The sequence below is a fragment of the Talpa occidentalis genome, unplaced genomic scaffold (assembly GCF_014898055.3).
Source record: "Talpa occidentalis isolate TD23 unplaced genomic scaffold, MPIMG_talOcc4v2.1 talOcc4.11, whole genome shotgun sequence".
NCBI lineage: Eukaryota > Metazoa > Chordata > Mammalia > Eulipotyphla > Talpidae > Talpa > Talpa occidentalis.
In genome coordinates, this window is record NW_023601104.1 from 11805619 (window position 1) to 11825314 (window position 19696).

Sequence of the window (19696 nt, forward strand, 5' to 3'; positions counted from 1 at the left end):
GGATGGAGTCCAGGGAGGGAGACTGGACTTCCCTCTTCCAGGATTCTTGGTGACATGACTCTAATCACTCCATTTTATAATGTAACGAACTGAGGCAGAAGAGAATATTTTTTCCAAAATAAGAGGTAAGTTGTAAAGTTGGACTTCGAGTAAGATCTGACCTCAGGACCTATGCTCTTAACTACCACCTCCACTATTAAGTATCTTCCTCTCCTTCAAGAAATTTTCAAAAACAGTGTCTTCGTGGTATTGCCTTAAAATTACAATTCTCCTTCAACAGAACTTTCTAACACCATTAGTAAGACAAAATGATTAAAGCCATATGTGACTATCTAATTATCAGTGCTTTCAGAACTGTTATACTACAAAGGTAGTCTTGTTTCCAATACATTTTGCTTCTATTTTTCATTAAAATTATATCATCTTATATAAAATATATGTATAATGTCAGAATATATGTATATATAATGGCTACAAAACTAAACACACTCTTACTACACAATCCAGCAGTCACACTCCTTATATTTACCCAAATAAGAGGAAAACTTATGACTACACAAAAGCCTGTATACATATGTTTATAGCCGTTTTATTCATAGTTGCCAAAACCTGGATGTAACCAAACTGTCCTTCAGTAGATGAATGGATAAATAAACTGTTACACATCCTGACAATGGAATGTCAGTCAGCACTAAAAAGAAATGAGTTATTAGGCTATGAGAAGACATGGAGAATCCTTAAATGCATATTACCACGTGAAAGAAGTCAGTCTGAAAATTCAACCTATTATATGAGTCCAATTATACAACATTCTGGAAAAAGGAAAAATACGGAGACAGTAAAAAAATCAGTGACTGCCAGAGGTAGGAAGGAAGGATAGATGAACAGGTGGAGCCTATGAGATTTTTAAGGTAATAAAATTATACATGACATTAGAATGGTGGATATAGCTATCATCACTCATTTGTAAAAGAATATAAAGCACAAATAATGAACCCTAATGTAAACTATGGAATTTGGCTGATAATGATGAGTCAGCGTAGGTTTACTATAACAAATGTACATATTGGTACAGGATGTTGACAGTGGGGGAGGCTGACAGTGCAAGTGTAAAGGTAGATTTGAGAACTCTGGGTTTTTTGCTCAATTCTGTTGTGAATCTAAAACTATGCTAAAAAATTCAAACCTACTAATTTGAAAAACATTCTAAAGGTAAATATACCACATTTCTGCCTAAAACATATCATAAAACTAAGTTAATCAAAATATTAAAGTGTTTTATTTCTTAAGAGGAAGAGATGGCGAGAGCAACTTTCCTCAAAAAAAAAAAAAAAAAAAAAAAAACCCAACCTTTTGGTACTCCAGAAATTCAAGACTTCCAAAAAGCCAAGGAGTGTTTCCTCAAGTAAGAATCTTTTTCTCAAGGAAAATGAGCTTGAGATGTTTTTTCTTCAGCCTAATCTCACGTCCCTCTTCCAAGTCCCTAAAACTAAAATTCTCCTAACAATAACGGATGTGAAAAGCAGAATTTTGGCAGCTAGTGGGAACAACAACCACCACCAAAAACAAACAAACAAACAAACAAAACAGGTTTGGAAGTTCCTTTAAGGTCAAAATGCCAGGGCAGTCAAGCAGGTACAGAAAAGTCCATTCCCAGGGTTTACTTTTCATATATTCAGACTCAGAACTCATTCAGTGGGAAGGACCTTATACTCAGGGTATTGTTAAAAAACACTCAGCAGCAATAGTGAAAGATCACAGTCATGTGAAGTAATAGTATTAGGCAAGGAAAACAAGAGACCAACTAAAAACATAAAAGGAAAAACTGAAAATGATATGTTCACAGAGGTTTTGAAAAACTCCAAATTGTTCCTGGAAATACAAGTACACTCAGGGTTATGTGGTTATGTGCAAAACTATGTGCACATGCCCAAGAGACTGAAAAATGCCCTTCATTAACCTCTGGTTGACATTAAAGGCTCTGGGCAAGAAAAAAATTAAGTTTTAAATTGGAAAAGAAACCAGATACAGGGTCACAAATTGTACCACTCCATTTTTATAAAATGAACAGAACTGGCAAATCTAGAAAAACACAAGATAAGAGGTTATCTATGGCTGGGGGAAGGGAGGAATGAGTTATTACTCCTTAATGACAGTTACTTGTTTGGGTGATAAAGATGTTCTAGAATTAGTAGTTGGTGGTTACATAACTTATAAATACATTAAAAATCACTGAACTATATGCTTTCAAGAAATAACTTATGACAAATCTACTATGTACATAAAGTTGCTACAAAATTAGTATTTTAATCAGTTTTATAAAATGCATAGCTAACTATCTTATTCCTTCTATGCTTAACTGGCAATGTCTTAAGGAATTAATAATTTGAATTAGAAAGTGAATTATGAAAATTTAAGGGATATTTGTAGACCAACTTATTTTAATTTTCTAAACTTTCTTCTAGTTACAGTCTATAGGTGGAACTTTCTTAAAAGCTTCTTCCTCTTTAGAAGTACTATTTATAGGGTGATAATTACAAAAACAGAAAGACAGATTGCAGCAAACACAAAAAACACAAAAAAGAAAATAAAAATTCCTAGTATCATCCAGAGACAATCATTATTAACTTTTTGGTGCATAGCTCACATTCTTAAGCCTCTTTTTAGCATGTGAAGATAATTCAAAATATACAAACAAAAAAATTTTTTTTTTAAATTAAAAAGAAACAAAATACACGAACAAAAAACTATGTATCCATGCCCCAAATTCTCTACTGTACTTACAGTTTTGTCTCCAGTAAAGGTAACATTCGTTCCATTCTCCTTAGCCTTTAAACATTAAAAAAAGAAAAAAACAATTAATTCAGAATTTTTACTTTATTTTCAGAAATATATAACAAGGAAAATAATTACCTCCTGTCTTTCTCCTAAAAGGGGTAATCGATGCACAAAGTCCCCAGAAAAGCTCTATGAAAGAAATATAAAACTAAAATTAAAGATTTATAATAGCAAAAGGTAGGCAAACATTTACAGAAATTGTTAAAGCAAAACAATATTATATGGCATTGACAGACAAAAGGTTTCCAGTTAACCACAAACAAGTAAATAAAACCCTGCTAAAAACTAAAAAATAGTTTCTAAACCAAATCAGTCAATATTTCAGAATTATAAACATTTAAGAAAAACAAAATCTTAGAGCTATGCTTAGGATAGCACAATCTTACAGGTTTCTCTCATTCTACATATAAGGAAAATCTATAAGTTTTTTAGATACACAAATGGGATTTGAACTTAAGATTCCTAACTCTTGGGTTGACTGCTCCTTCCATCACACCACACTCCATACCTATAAAAAACTACACTAATTATCTTTCTTACCAGTTTATCAGTAGATGGGGTAGTCTCCCTCCTAAGTAGAGCATTTACTTCAATTCTGTTCTATCAGATTGGTGGGAGAAAGAAAACTTTACGAATAGGGGTAAAATGCCAAGACCCTGGAAGGAAGACCCTGTATGATCTAAAAAGCAGTGAAACCTAGCAACATTTTAACACAGGCAGTTTTCCATTATCAAATCCAAGAATGTTGCCCTCTAGCCTAAGGGAAAATTTGATAAACTGAAAATCCAACACCATATCACATTGTTCCTAGTATTCTTCATCTGTTTACCAACTACGAATTATTAGTCTTATCAGGCCTCCCCTGGTGGCACAGGTGCTTGAGCGCCGCGCTGTGAAGCTCTGCAAGGCCGGTTAGATCCCAGCGGCAGGGGAGGGTCCCCCATGGCGCGGCAGACTTCTCCTGTCATGCCCACTGCTCCCCTCAGCAGTGTATTTCGTCAGTCTGCCTGTTCTGTTCACTACTCTGTCTCTGGTGAATCCTCGCACCCTCCTGCGCATCTGGTCTGTACCCTGGTTCTTGTATAAATAAATAAATCTTTAAAAAAAATAGTCTTATCAGTAAACTTTAATTCTAGTAACAGAACCAGAAAAATGTGGACTCTGCAAGGCAATTTGTTAAATATTCCAAAGCAATATTTAAATGTAGTAAGGACAAAGCAAAACTTAGTTATAATAATACTTTCAACACCTATAAGATAATTTTTCTACCAAAAAATTGGTGTCAAAAGGGACTATAGTGATGATGCACAGGTAAATTGATGGTGGGAATTTTACAGGGACTACACCTGAGAGGAGAAAGCATGCAATGTACAAAAAGAATGATATAAAAAATATATATAATTAAATTAAATTAAAAAATAAAGTAGTTAACTGCAAAAAAAAAATTGGTGTCAGATCCTATTTCTAAAAAAGAGAATCTCATAATAGAAACTACTCAAATGATTACATAATCATTTAAAGCACAATACTATTCACCTCCTCCTTTACTCAAAGAAAGATGTGAAAGTCAACCCTTTGAATTCAGGTCTGAAGCTATAAAATCTAAAAAGGTGGATTTTTCTGGGGACATATCAATTAGATGAAGTGACAAGAGAATAAAAACTGAGGGTTTCAAATATCCATCAGTGGATGAATGGATAAGCAAAGTGTGATTTTTTAGACAACACACGGGTGAATATTACTGAGATGTAAAAGAATGAAATTCTGATACATGCTGTATTAATTAACCCTGAAAATATTTTGCTAAATAAAAGAAATCAAATATTATGTGATTCTACTTCTTTGAGGTATCTAAAATAGTCAGGTTCAGATAGGCAAAAAGTAGAATAGTTGTTTCAGAGAAATGGGTGGGGAATGAAGTGTTACTATTTATAGTTATGAGTGTCATTTTGGGATGATGAAAAGTACTGGGGATGCCTCCTCATTATAGCTGAACAACAAAGGTGAACATACTTAATGCCACTTAATAGTACATTTAAAAATGGTTAAAACTATAAATTTTATTTTATGTATATTTTATCACAATAAATGTTGTGTTAAAGTTGCTTTATACACATAGGGAAAGCAAATCCTCTTTGAGATGAGTATGTATGTGGCTGACTATGCAGCGACCAGAACATATTTCTAATTTGTTTTAGTCAGAAGACCCAATTGAGGAGCAAGAAATGGTTATCACCAAAAATACAGACATTGCATTCTTTAACCTCTACTTCCCTGCAAACACTATCAAATGTTACCTGTGTTTTAAAGAGTTCACTGCAGTTTTGGAATAATTTTGATGATGTTTGGTATTTCCCAGACAAGCCTTTTTTCCCCTTAAGTTTGTCCAAATATGTCTCCACCTCTTCTGCCTAGAAAAAATAGAGAAAATACAAAGTATTAAATTTACCTTTTACAAGTAAGATACTTAGTAGATGACAAGTAGATCAATACTTAGTAGATGACAAGTAGCTCTGGGTTTGCTGCTTCAAAAATTTAGCAGACTCTACATAACAGTAAACTCTACATAATAGTACCAAGAATACATAATAGTATCTATGTAATGGTATATACATAATAGTATCCAAGAACCTAACAGTATCAGAATCTAAAGGGCAGATTTCTAATCTATGGTTCACAAAGGGTAGTTCCTCTAAAAATTCTAGGAAGACAGGGTGACTGTCAAGATTCCAGCAGGTTATAACAGAAAAAATAAATGTACAAGATTTGACAAATTAACAACACCAACAAAAGTTATACTTGTGTTCACAAGCTTAAGAGCACAAAACTGTCATAGTCATTTACAGCCCACTATTGCTACTCTAAACATTAATCATTTCTGTGACTTCACCTACTAGTTCTCCCATACTACACGACTCATCTTGTCCTCTTTTTTCTAAGCCCCAATTTCACATTTCCACCTACCTGTTTGCCATTTCCATAATTTTGACCTATGGCAATCAAAAGTAATTTTTTGATAACATGTTACATCATCAACATGTATGATTTAATATATAGTAATTTAACTACTTATGAAGACAGGATCTGCTAAGCTCTTGACCAGTTTATCAGAAAGATCTTTAACTGCAAATTAATTGGTGACTGGTTAAGAGAAAAGGACCAATCACATTGCAAGCTATATTTTGGAGAATTGTCATTTCTTTCTAAATTCTTCAGCCCTTTTAGTCCTCATTATATTAATCCTACCTAATACTGAGTAACAAAAGCAAAAAACAATAATGAACAACATTAAAAAGATGCTGTAAAACCCTAATGCTAGGCAGAAATTCAATAATGGTTAAGGTATGAAAAACTGACCTTATAGAATTTTTTAAAAGGCCAGTGTTGGAGCCATACCTCTTCTATGCTTAACTACAGTGCACTATGGCAATTCTGAAAGTGTAGCCCATGGACTCTTTCATGAGGCCTGAGGTCAAACACTATTGTCGTTGTCATCATCATGTTATGTGCCTTGAGCTGACAGTGCAAAAGCAATGGCGGGTAAAGATGATGCTCCTTATCAGGAGCCAAGGCAGTGGCACTTAACTGTATTAGTAGCCATTGTACCCTTTGGAGTGACAAAGTTGAAGCTTAAAAGAAAAATGCCAATTTTAGGTAAGAAAGGCCTTAATTAGACAGTAAAAAGAATTAATGTTATTAAATCTGGACATCTGAGTACATGCCTAATTATCTATGAGCCAAATGGCGCATATGCAAAATACTACAAATGGTTCCTTCCTCTATAAAATTAAGATCATCCGCCTTGATGATTTTTAAAGTCCAAGAAAAGTTCATAATTTATTTTCCTTACCTTGAAGCTGTAGATTTCATTGTAACAGTCAGCACTTTTGAGATACCATGTTATATTCAAAGACAAATCACAAGTATCTCCATCAACTATAAAAGAAGAAATATTTATGAAGTAAATTCATAAATTCCCAAGTAAAGCATTTTTCTAATTTTTTTTTAAAGATTTATTTATTTATACAAGCACTGGGTAAAGTCAGAAGCGCGGGAGGGTGAGAGAATTCACCAGGGCCAGAGAGGGGAACAGAACAGGCAGACTGACGAAATATACTGCTGAGCAGAGCAGCAGGCATGGCAGCAGAGGTCTGCCCGCCATGTGGGACCCTTGCTGGCGGCCAGGGATCGAACCCACGCTGCAGAGGCTGTGGGCAGCTTCGCAGCTCAGCACTCAACCGCTGTACCACCAGAGGAGGCCCCACTTTTCTAATCTTTACCCCACATCCCATTTATTTCCTGCTAACCTGGGATATTCAATAAACATGCCTTCTCCAAATACAAGGCAACAAAGTGATCTACGTAAGAACCGGATATTCTCCATATAAAAAAGTTTCGTTTATAGAGAGATACAGCAGTTAAGCAGTTTTCAACCTTTTATGCCTTAAACCTCCATTTCTGGTACTGTATAGGGAAAACCTGCCAGTGATGCAGCAGTCCTAAAGCCAGTTTTTCATTATCTTTCAAATATTTACTGAGCAGAAGTCACTTGCGTATACAAAGCTATAAGGAACTGTTAGACCAAAGAGGGAAATTAAAAGGAACAATTTACTAAAGACACTTAAAAGTGCTACATCCTACTGAGACAAGGATTAACAACATTAGGGATGTCACTAGGAAATAATCATGATTATTAAATGACAGTATAAATAATAGTTCCAATAGAGGAAAACATCTATAACTTAAAGGCATCAAGATTAAATACAACTATGAACAAAAGTAAACCTGGCTGGGGAAGGTTAGGAGCAACAAAAACAAAGATAAAAGAATAGTAGATGCTTTCAAAACCCACCTTAACAATCTCATGAATTCACTGAGAATTCATGTAACTCATTAAACTTAGTTTGGAACCTAGTACTTTAACAGACCAATCAATTAGTCTGAAAACTTTGAAGTGTAAATCTGACTATAACACTGACCATTTCACCAAGGAGAAGTCAGAAATACCTATTTTATGAAATGTGACAAAGATAGACAAGCAATCTAGGAAGCCACTTTTGGAGCATAACAAAAGAAACACACCTAAAATTATAAGCTTTCCCTTGCTTTGTTTTAAATTATTCCCTCAAACTACTTTTTAGATGACACACTTTTACAAAGTTCAATTAAAAAACCCAAAACCTGATGTATTTAATAAAATTTACGGAAATGATAAAAAGGATATGGCAATCTTGCTATGAAATATACAGAAGAATCCATACAGTGATGGGGTTAAATAAAATTAACTAAAAAAATTCCCTCAACAGGAAATATGGGGGAGGGGAGGGGTAGTTAGGCTGCAAAAATACTGTTTATGTTAAACTCTGAATGGTAGACTTTAAAAAACAATGAAATAGTCTTGGTAATTTCATGGAAAGCTATATGCCATACCCTCAAAAGTATAAAATAAGAGACTAGTTAAATATGAAAAGTACAGAAGCAACAAAGAGAAATTTTAAGAGCCACATATCCTCCAAGAACAATAAAATGTAGATACTTCAAAATATGCAGCTTGTATAACTTGTCAAGGCACCATTAGATCAAAATACAGTAAGACTGGATATAATAAAAGGAAAGAATAGCACACAGGCCGTCAAGTTATCTAAAACAAAATACTGCTACTCCTGAAAGCTAATCTTACCTAAATAGATATCAGACTCACAAGAAAGACCACTGTGTCAAAGTAGATTCAATTTCAATCAAATTTAAGATTATATTGTTATGGACACCGTATATATATATATATATATATATATATATATATTTTTTTTTTTAAAAGATTTATTTATTTATTTATACAAGCACTGGGTACAGTCAGAAGCGTGGGAGGGTGAGAGAATTCACCAGAGCCAGAGCGGGGAGCAGAGCAGGCAGAAGGACTGAAGTACACTGCTGAGGGGAGCAGTGGGCGGCAGGAGAGGACTGCGCACCATGCAGGACGCTCCTCTGGTGGCCGGGGAGCAGCCGGGGATCGAACAAGCGCTGCAGAGGCTGCGGGCACCTTCGCAACCCAGCGCTCAACCACTGCGCCACTGGGGAAGCCCATGGACACCGTATATTATATTCTTCACATAAACTACCTACCTCCTTAACGCCCGCTAATTCATAAGCTCAACAGGAGACCAGGCCTTTTCTATCACTTCTATCACTCCAAACAGTGCCTGGCACATAACCGGTTCTGATATACTTACTGAACGACTAAACGAATATAATCTTCCAACTGTGACTTAAAAATTTGCAGTCTCAAGGAGAGATATGCACATATGAACAATCTGGATTTTTAGCCCTGATGCTGAAATGGAGCTGCCCACGATACCATTTATTTGGTAAAATAAAGGCACTTTCAGAAATAAAAGGAAGCTTTTCTTCCATACACAATGGGATATTTTAGATTCAAATACAGTGGTTTTCCCAGTGGACAGACTGGTTTTGTTCTACATTGTCGCTACTTCCTGGTAACAACTTTGAACCTCTGGTTCCAAAGATCCAGGTGGTAAAATACTCCTTTTGTAAACGAAAGATTTGCTGAATATATTTGTTAAGAGGGACTGGTCTAACAAACCTGTGTCATGCGTTCGGCAAACATCTAATACTCAAAAGAAAAGCTGGTGGTGTCTGCATGACTCAGAACATATTAAAACACCATGTATGTAATCAACCAACACAATTTGTCTAACTATATGTTGCTAAACACCAGAGAAATGAGAAAATAAAGTTCATACAAATAAAAGTTCCAAAGATTATTCAGTGAAAGGTCCTTAACAATAATATATATATATTAATACCCAGAGAGTGCCAAGCTATTAAATTCAGAACTTATGTTAAGTGTGCATCATCAGAAGCATAAAATAGGGAATTTAAAGTTAAAAGATCACTCAAAAACTCTAATAAAAACTTCATGAAATGTAAAAACTCACATTTCAGGAAGATAGTGGTATTTTTGAAGAGGATCTTTCCAAAACTAAAATAATTTTTTCCCTGAAAAGATAAAGGAGAAAAAAGATAATTAGCATAAGATGGCTTTAGTTCCCAGGGCAGAATATAACTGCTATAATTTATATAACCTTCAATTAGTTTTCTTTACAACAGACATCAACATCCTTTCTTTTAGCAATTTCAACCATATCCAAACTGCAGGATCTTGCAGACTGGTGCAGAGATGTGATTTTCCTCCCACACACACCCGCCACCAAGCAAAAGCCTCTAGATAGGAGGATGTTAGAAATCCCAACTTAAAGCTTCATGGAAGATACTACCTGTTCAGGTCATTCGCCTTATTACTGGCCAGAACAACCAATCAGTTCTTCAAATAAACTATTCTATGATGGCCATATACAGCAATTAACCATTTTAACGACAATCACTGAAATTGAGAACCTGAAGACCTTCACCAAATGAAGCCAAGCTGTAATGCTTGCTATATAAAAAGCTCAAATACGATTTGGATATTACAGCCTGAGAGCAGAGCAGAATGAAATTAAAATGCCACTGTGGGTCTATCAGAACTTCTCCACATTCCCAGCCTCCACCTGCTTTTTGGCTGCTCACATGAGTACAGTTTTCACTTAAATGGGGGGTGGAGGAAGGGAAGGAGAGGTAAGGAAGGTTCATCCTATCTACTGAATTGTCCGAAAGACTAGCCTTACCAAATCACAATTTTAGAATACTTCTATTAGAATTTAGAATACCTGCACTAGTAGCCACAGAATACTTCCATTTTAGTCAATCTCCTCTTAGAATACGCTTTTTAAAAGCCCAGACTTCTGGGTCACGTAGCAAAGCTTAGAATCACCATTTCAAAGTTCAAACAAAATCAAATTACTTCATCAGTACAATTATTCAGTAACAAAAAAAGTTCAGAAAAAAGACAAAAAAGGAGGCCTTTATCACATTCCCCTCATCCAACCCGGGGTCAGTGGGCTCGAAGAAACTTGTGCTGAGAGAGAAACGACTCTCCACCTAAACACTGAGTTGACACGTCTCCAGCCACGCACTGAAAGTTCTGACTTTGCTGAGGCGCTTCGCCCCTCTCCGCTCCCGAAGTGGACCTGACATTCCTGCTCCTCTTCCCCAGAAGCGCACGGCTTTCAGCTGCCGGGAGGTTAGTCCCGGTTAACCCGCTACACGGACGCTCCCGGCAATCCCGCCCCTTTGAAAACGGACTTTCGGGAACATTCTTGGACCCATTGGGCCGCCGTAGCCCCACCCCTTACCCCTCCGGGCTCAGTTGCTCGCGAAGTGAACACTCACCGACGGGATCGAGATGTGCCACTTAGAGCGGTCGGTGGCAGAAACGGGTGACGGTCCTACGCCGAAAAGCGACAATGGGGGCGGCTGTGCCCCGAGAAGAAGAAGGAGGAGGACAGGCAGCCCCTGAAGCCACGCAGCCGCCGCCATCTTCACGGCCATGAAGTGCCTGGCAAAAGCATTTCACCTTCTTCCGGTTCGTCCCGCCCTCTTCCGGCTCTAGTCTGGGGGCGGGACCATCCGGGTCCTCGAAACCCCGCCAGGCCTGTTTGTTTTACGAGCGGCCGGCCCCGCCCTCCACAGCGTCGAGGCCGTGGGCGGCTTTGGCCCTAGTGCGCAGGCGTTGTCCTGTCACAAGCTGGTCACCTTGGAGCGCCTCGACGAGCGCGCAGCGACGTCTCCGCCCCCAGCGTCGTCGCCTCTCCCGCCCGGCCCTTGGCGGGTTTGGAGACCCTGCGAGCACCCCGTGTGGCGTTTGGCGCTTTCCTCCTCTCCGTCGCCCCAGCCCCCACCTTTCCCTAAATCAAAGTCAGACCCCGGAGCCCCAAGTCTGGGGAAGCCGCACGCAGGTCCGGCTGCCTGTTGGGCATCCAGGAGTTGGGTTCTTGAATTCTGAAGGTATTTTAGCAAAAACCGGCGCTGGCGGTGTGTCAGTTATTTCTAAACTGGATAACGTGGTAGAAAATCCCCTTTAAAAGCCCCCTTTTCGCCCTGGAAAGTATAAGGCTACAGTATAGTTCGGCCTGAGAATATCAACCTCCAGCACAGATCCGGCCGGCACCTCCTACTCAAAACTAAAACGGAGAGAGGATCAGTTTTCGGTGTCTGTGGCGTGACTGTCACTGAGCTAAACCTGCAGAAGCTTTGCCCTATTCTGGCAGGCTGTCTTGGTACTTTCTGGTTTCTTGATTTTTTTACTCCTTTAGGGCACTCTACGTACACGCCTCCTCCGCTGCTGAGAACATTTCTGTACCTAAAGAAGACAAGTTCTTCATCAGCCCTCATAAACAGAATAGTTTGGCAAATAAATTCCTTTTAAGACGCTTGTTTGAGCCTACAAAACCCAGGAACAAGATTCGATTTGTCATTCCCTAAGGATTGGAGGGGATTCTATTTTCCCAGAAACTTGACTGTGCTGGTCAAAATTTGCAAAGAGGGTCAATCAACGTTTTCAAACGATCGTCCGGCCTTGACCTGAGAACTGGGAGCCAGTGAGTGGGAAGCCATGGCCGCTGCTGAGGAGGAAAAAATAAGGTAAAGGCTCAGTGGTCCTGCCACTGGCTCCAGGGCTCACCCAGACTGGGGATTGTACCAGAAAGTACCCGAAAGCGACATTTTGGCTTTGAAGGTTTTATTGTTTCATTGCACTTCTTCTTTGCATTTTTGATATTTGTACACTTAAGTCATTTTTCCTCACTTCTGCGGGGGTGTTGGTAGATATTAATAGCTAGCGCCTCATAAAATACTTTCTACATGATTAACAAAACAGTGGAAGAGTTATGATCAGAACTCCGAATTTCGAGCATGCTTTCCAAGTTCAGTTGTTCCCACCTTTTCCTGTATCATTCCAGGGCTCATTCTTCAAAGCTAAAAGAGGATACTGAAAATTTTTCTGATCTTTGCACACTTGATTAAAACAAAGTGACAAAGACTGTGTTGATGAAAGAGTTGATTGCTTTCATGATAAACCATTTTCTGGGTATGGCCAAATGTATTTATGTGAACTTGTTTTCATAACATTTTGAAATTGATATTCAGTCATAGCTTCCTACATAATCATGGACGTACTGATTATAGCTGTATTCAGCAACACCTCTGCATGAAAGCGAATGTGTTTTATTTTCTTAGAGCCTGTAGTTGTTTTAATCCGTATATGTTAAACACATATAAAAACATACTCAAGTAGCAACTTATTCTATTCAAAAAAAGGTTCTGCAAACTTGGTTTTAAAAAACATTGGCCCCTAGATGGTCAGCATTGTCTTAAGCAAAAGATTTTCCTTCTACATCTGTTTCTCTTCTTATTCCAACACCTTGCACATACCTCAGGTTGATTTGTAATTATTGACTAGACTCTCACAGAAAGCTCAGACACAGTCCTTCCTCAGAGCCAGCACTCAGTAAATATTCTAATAATGTTTTGTTGAATAAATAGGTAGGTGGCTGATTTCTGTTTGGTTTTAGAGGGTTTCGGTTTGCTTTTGCTTCTTTAGATTTTACTGTTGTAACCGCAGGCTTCAGTCTTTATGTTAAAAGAACCGTTCCTCATAAGTGACAGTGTTCTTTCTCAAGTGCTTTCAGAGTAGCCCCAGAATTTCATGTTTTGTTGTTTACCTTGGAAAATTTACAAAAGGATTGTTCTGAAACACACATTATCACATTCTATTATGACCGTGACACAATTTTGTGTTGCAGAAGTTTAGAGAAGGCACAAAAATCAGATTCACAAGGTATATTTTAAATATGTTTCTTTAAAACCGTTGTTTTATTTAGTGTTGAAGATGAAGCTGTGGATAAAAACATTTTCAAAGACTGCAACAAGATTGCTTTCTACAGGTAAGGAAAGGAAATGTACTACCTAAATGAAAAGATTTCTGATATTATTTCCAAATTAATGTTTAATACTTTTTGAGAACTGACAGGCTTTCTCAGGAATTTCTTGGGAAATTCATTGCTTAAGGAATTTATCAAACAGGAGACATTCACATTTAACTTTATATACTTGTGCATTATTTAAATTTTTCAATAAACAAGATTTTATTTTAAACACCTAGGTGTTTTAAACTACTGTTAAGATTGTATATCCTTAAATATATGGTACTTTTCATGGTTCAAATATCAAATATATAAAAAGGTATGTATTGAAAAATATTACTCCCATTCCTATTTTCTTCTATCCCATTCTGTATCTTGTCCCTGTATGTAACCAGATTTATTAATTTCTTATTTTTCCTTCCAATATTTCTTTTTGTAAATACATATACTCTTATATCACCCCCTCTCTTACACCAGGTAATTTTCATTATACATTGTTTTGTACCTTTTTTTCCCTGCTTCATAGTTTATTCTGAAGAGTTCTGTATATGAACATTTTTTAAATGGCATTCCACTGGTTAAATGTACTATAATTTACTCTTCTGTTGCTAAAACCTTTCATCTTTTTTCAGTCCTTTGCTATGAAGAGCTATACATATGTCATTTTCTACCCAAGCATATGTTTTTTTTAAAAGATTTATTTATTTATGCACACAAGAACTGGGGTTGTATACAAGAACATACAAGAACAGAGTTGTGAGGGGTGAGAGGACTCACAGAGACAAAGCAGGGAACAGAATAGGCAGACTAACTGAAATACACTGCTGAGAGGAACAGCGGGTGAGTCAGGAGAGGTCTGCTGTGCCAGTTGGGTAGCTCCCTGGCCAGGGATGGAACTCATGCTGCAGTGGCTACAGCAAGCTTCATAGGTTGCATCTTAACCCCTTTCCCACCATGGATGTCCCACAAGCACATGTTCTTATAGGCTAAATTTTCAGAAGTGGAATTTCTGAGTCAAAGAGTAAATGCAAAAAAAAAAAAGAAGAAAGGAAGGAAAGAAAGAAAAATGAAAAAGAAGACAAATCAAAATTTTAAAAAGACAAGAAAATGCATTTGAAATTTTAATTATTATCAGATATCCCTCCATAGATACTGTACTATTTTTTTCTCTTATCACCTCTGTATAAAAGTACCTATATCCCTCGAGCTTCAAACAAGATTTTTTGTAATCTTTGTCAGTGTCTTCCTTTAATGTGTTCTTGAAGCTAAAGTCATCAAAAATTATATCATATATTAATATTTATTATTAAAATATATGCTACAGGGGTTCCCTGGTGGTGCAATGGGTTGAGCGCAGAACTGTGAAGCTGTCCGCAGCCTCTGAAGCACCAGTTTGATTACCAGCCGGCCAGGGAGCTACCCATATGGCATGCAGACCTCTCCTGTCTCACCTGCTGCTCCCCTCACAGTGTATTTCGGTCCTTCTGCCTGTTCTGCTACCTGCTCTGTGTCTGGTGAATTCTCTCACCCTCCTGTGCCTCTGGCCTGTACCCCAGTGCTGGTATAAATAAATCAATCTTAAAATATATATATATATATATAAAATACAATTTTCAATGGTTTCCATTAATTATCCAGGGGAAGAAAATCATATTTTCATTCTGAACAGGTACCTTAAAGGAAATTCTATAATGAATACCTCATCACCTTGTTAAACCACTAGAATAAATTGGATTTCCACTAAAATGTATTGAGTTTCTGTTAAAATATGCATTTCACGAAAGAGGAAGAGAAATGAACAAACTCACATATGTCCTCTATGAACATTGCCTCACCTTTTCAAAAAAAAGGCACAAACGCCATCCTTAAGCAGTGTTATATGAACAATTTCATTGTATTTTTATTAGTGCTTATTTTATTAGCACTCTAACAGTACAGTACTCTTGCAAGCACTTTATTAGAGTGTTAATGAAATCTGTGCCCAGTTCATTTACTGTCATAGTGAATTTTAATAATTTAAACATGGTAATATGGTCTGTTGGATGCTGCTAGTCACTAGTAATTCTCAGGCATCTGTATACTTCATACCTGCAGGCGTCAGAAACAGTGGTTCTCCAAGAAGTCCCCCTATCAGGCATCACTAGACTCAGTCAGAACAGGCAAAGACAGCACCAGGTTCTGCATCATCAATGAAGCAAATAAGGTGAGATAAGAGTATTTTCTCCAGAGAATTGTTTGAGTTTGTATTTATTTGTGTTGAAGTAAATTTCCACAAAAGCTAATTAAAACTACGTGTGCTTTAAAAATAAACTTGTTTAGAGAAATAATGTTATTTTTTCATATCTACACTCGTACCTCAATCGAGACATAAATTCCTATTTACCAGGCCATTTCCCAGCTGTTTTACAAATGTTACCTCCTTTTAATTTATCTTTGTACTAAACTAAGAGGTACATTTTATTATTCCCAGTTTTCAGATCAGGCAAACAAAATCTAGAAAGTCAGTTGCACAGAGTCACACTGCTAGGAAACATAATTCTCATCTGTATCTGTGGACTTTATCAAGCACCCTTGCTCTATCACTATTACACAATGTACAGTTGCGCATACAGCCTCAACAAGGCATAGAGTGTGTGAACACCAAAGCTCAAAAGGTGGGGAGCAAAGGAAAGGCACAGGGAGTGGGCAGTTGAAAACCTGAATCACACACGTTCTGTCTCCTGAACTGTTCCATTAGCAGATCACCATTGTTATTACACATTGAAGGGATTAGAGCAGTATATTCTAAGTACTTTTTCTCACCAATCAAGTTGCCACACTCCTTCACTTGGGCCAGTCAGGGAAAACACTGGGCTGGGCTGGGAAGTGTGGCTGTGCACAAGTACTGGTGTTCCCAGTCTGACCCTCACTTCCAGATTCTCCCCCCTCCTAAACTCCTAAAACCTAGACTAACCTGGCTTTACCTGGCAACTCATATAACTAAAAGACATAGTTAAAGCCATGTGTTCTAGATCCCCCAACACCTGGCTAAGAATTCCCACTCACTGACAATCCTGGGAATCTGCCTGAGAAGACATTCTCACTTGCACTGCAAAGTTGTGAGTTGTTTCCTTGTGACTACACAGCACTTGTCCTCAAAGAAGACAGGGGGAAAAAAAACTGTTCTACAATGTCCTTTAAGTTAGCAAAAGGTGCCAATTTTATTCCCAGACAGTGGTGGGGAGGTTGGGAAGCAATTGTATAGTGACAAAGGCAACCTTCCTTAGGAAGTGTCAGAGGTTTTAGCCATTGTGGAGTCTCTGACAGTTTGCTTGCCTGAATTCAAAAGAAGGGCTTGAATCATATCAACAGTTTTGTGTTCTTTATCCCCATCCCATCCTCAACTTGATTATTTGCTACATAATGTAGTTACGCTGAGAGAACACTAGGTCTCTCCTAACTTCATAGATGGAATGGTTAGCCTTTCTCCAAAACCTAGTGTTGCTTCTTATACCACCCACTTTTGAGGGGAGGAATTTGCCCACTTGCTTGGCATCTGACATCTCTGACTTTTTCCTCACAGGCACTCTACTGCTGACCCAAGTCTGCTATACTATATGTTATTTTTGTAGCCTAGTTTGCTAGCCTGGGCATGGACAATGCTAATTTCCTTATCGGAGAGCCACCTGCCATTAGCATGTGGTCCAGGATCCCGACCCAGCCACATCCCTACATTCAGGGTCTTTAGGAAATGTAAGGAGTCATTTACCTTGCAGGCAGGTACCTTCCTCACTCATTCTTCCTGTCATTTTCTCATTTTAGACACATTTCTCCATTGTGTCTAACCTTAGAGAATTGTTGCTACCCCATAGTCAGGGCAGGAATCCCTTTCCATCCTTGGGAAGGCTCAATATATTGAGCCCCTGAGCAATCCACTATTATGAAGACACATTCTTAGGCAAAGTAAATGAGGCAGAAGCATCCTGAATGCCCATGTGGGCCAAAATGCAGCTTGATATCAGTGTGGTTAGTGGGTGGATCTTCGCATTTGGGCTTTTTATAAGACAATAGATCAGTTTCTCTCAATATACCTCTCTTTGGATCCTGAAAATGTGAGTGACAGTGCTGTTCAGGTCAGGTGTCAGGAGCAGAGCCCATCAGATCTGGATGCCTTCAAAGCAAAAAAAGCCACAGGATCTTCAAAGGAAGACTGACAGGATCTCAGCACCAGGAAGCATGTGGCTCAGAAGGGAACTGAGAATACCAACAAGCAAAGACAAGTTACCTGGATGACAGCAACAGGCCACCCGAGACTGAAAGCTTTGAAGACCCCTTGTAACGACTCCATGTTCAGGTATTGGAAATAGCATGGCTCTGTGGGGGACCTGTGTGCTCTGGCCTTAGGCATGTGCATGCAATTGTATTTGTTTGGGGAGGTCACTCTGAAATTCTGGGCTGAAATCCATTTTAAGGTCCCTCCCTGTCACTCAGAATTGAGATGACTAATAGGGACTTAAGGTTTCATGCCCTCTGTCAATCCAATAGGAACAATGAAGATCCAGACAGTAATCTCTGGACCTCATTGCATAGTCAGGGAGCCTCCATTAGAGATGTTTCTGGGAGGAGATGGGTATTTCATGGGCAATTTCACATTCAGATATGGTATGAATGTGGTGATATTTAAAATAAACTGCATACATCCACTTATTCAGAATGATTCCTTTTTACTTAAGGTTCAGGGAGACAGAGCCCAAAGTCTTAAGAGGATCATATTTAACTTTCAGCTACGGTTCTCAGATTTCACTGATGCGGCTGATTCTGACAAACCCAGCACTGCTATTGCATGCTTGCTTCCACACTATTAAAACTCTTAAAGCAGCAGTTTTATTGTCAAAATCTGTTAACCCTGGGCCTCCCCGGTGGCGCAGCGGTTGAGCGCTGGGTTGCGAAGCTGCGCGCGGCCTCTGCGGCGCCGGTTCGATCCCCGGCTGCTCCCCGGCCACCAGAGGAGGGTCCCACATGGCGCGCAGACCTCTCCTGCCGCCCGCTGCTCCCCTCAGCAGTGTACTTCGGTCCTTCTGCCTGCTCTGCTCCCCGCTCTGGCTCTGGTGAATTCTCTCGCCCTCCCGCGCTTCTGACTGTACCCAGTGCATGTATAAACAAAACAAACAAACAAACCAGCAAACAAATAAATAAAGCATGCCTCTATAAAAAATAAAAAAATAAAAAAAAAAATCTGTTAACCCTTTCCCAACTCCCTCCTACCAATCTGTCCCTTAATAAGCAATCATAAAACAGAACTCAGCTTCACTCAATATTGCTTTAACTCAGTCTGCTCTAACAAAATACTACAGACTGGGTGGCTTAAACGACACATTTATTTCTAACAGTTCTGGAGTCTGGCAAGTCCAAGATCAGGGTGCTGACGGTCAGGGTCTAGCAAAGACCCTCTTCCTAGCTTGTAGGTTGCCACCTTCTTAACTGTATCTTCACATGGCTGAGCTAATTCGCAGATCTCTTCTTGTAAGAGTACTGATTCCACCATGACCCCACCATCATGACCTCATTTAAACCTAACCACCTCCCAAAGGCCCCTTCTCCAAATACCATCACATGGAAGATTAGGGTGTAGGGGTCAGGAATGGACCAGTGCAGGTTTTCTGATCCCATGCAGACCAGGTAAAGGAGGAGTCAGAGTCCTCAGTGGTTTTTTGCAGGTTTTTATTGGGATTACCAGGTACACGGCAGGCAGGGGTGCTGGGGGGCCGGGAGGCTGGCAGTCCTCCCAGCCCCCAGCAAATCTGCACTCTCTCTGGGCTCTCTGGTGATCTCTGCTTCTCTCTCGGCTTCCGCCGGCGCCCCCGAGACACCGCCCCTAAAAGCCCAGTCTCAGCCCAGGTGAATCCCATCCACCCATGCCCACACCCCACTCCAGGTGCCCGCCATCAGGCATGCATTCAGGACCGCAAGGATCCATCATCTATCCTGATGGCAGGAGGGCAGAAAAGCCTGACATTTTTCCTTACCCTACAAGGGGTTCAACATATGAATCTAGGGGG

The 19696-nt window shown here is 38.9% G+C and overlaps 2 protein-coding genes across 4 annotated transcripts in view; one reads left to right on the forward strand and one right to left on the reverse strand.

The window, feature by feature from the left end:
- Positions 1-11434, reverse strand: part of TMEM87A (transmembrane protein 87A) — a 35902-nt gene extending 24468 nt beyond the window's left edge. For 2 of the 3 annotated variants that reach the window (XM_054700867.1, XM_054700860.1), the window contains exons 1-6: positions 11128-11434; positions 9795-9855; positions 6689-6774; positions 5136-5249; positions 2914-2967; positions 2785-2829 (exon numbers count right to left, since the gene is read on the reverse strand). In XM_054700867.1, coding sequence (XP_054556842.1) covers positions 2785-2829; positions 2914-2967; positions 5136-5249; positions 6689-6774; positions 9795-9855; positions 11128-11286 — 519 coding nt within the window. In that variant the 5' untranslated portion in view covers positions 11287-11434. The remainder of the gene's footprint in view (positions 1-2784; positions 2830-2913; positions 2968-5135; positions 5250-6688; positions 6775-9794; positions 9856-11127) is intronic. The other variant, XM_054700877.1, reaches the window with a different exon arrangement.
- An 11-nt stretch (positions 11435-11445) lies between these two features.
- The window catches only part of GANC (glucosidase alpha, neutral C), a 62032-nt gene continuing 53781 nt past the window's right edge, over positions 11446-19696 (forward strand). The window contains exons 1-3 of the mRNA XM_037502289.2: positions 11446-12378; positions 13617-13679; positions 15753-15861. Coding sequence (XP_037358186.1) covers positions 12350-12378; positions 13617-13679; positions 15753-15861 — 201 coding nt within the window. The 5' untranslated portion in view covers positions 11446-12349. The remainder of the gene's footprint in view (positions 12379-13616; positions 13680-15752; positions 15862-19696) is intronic.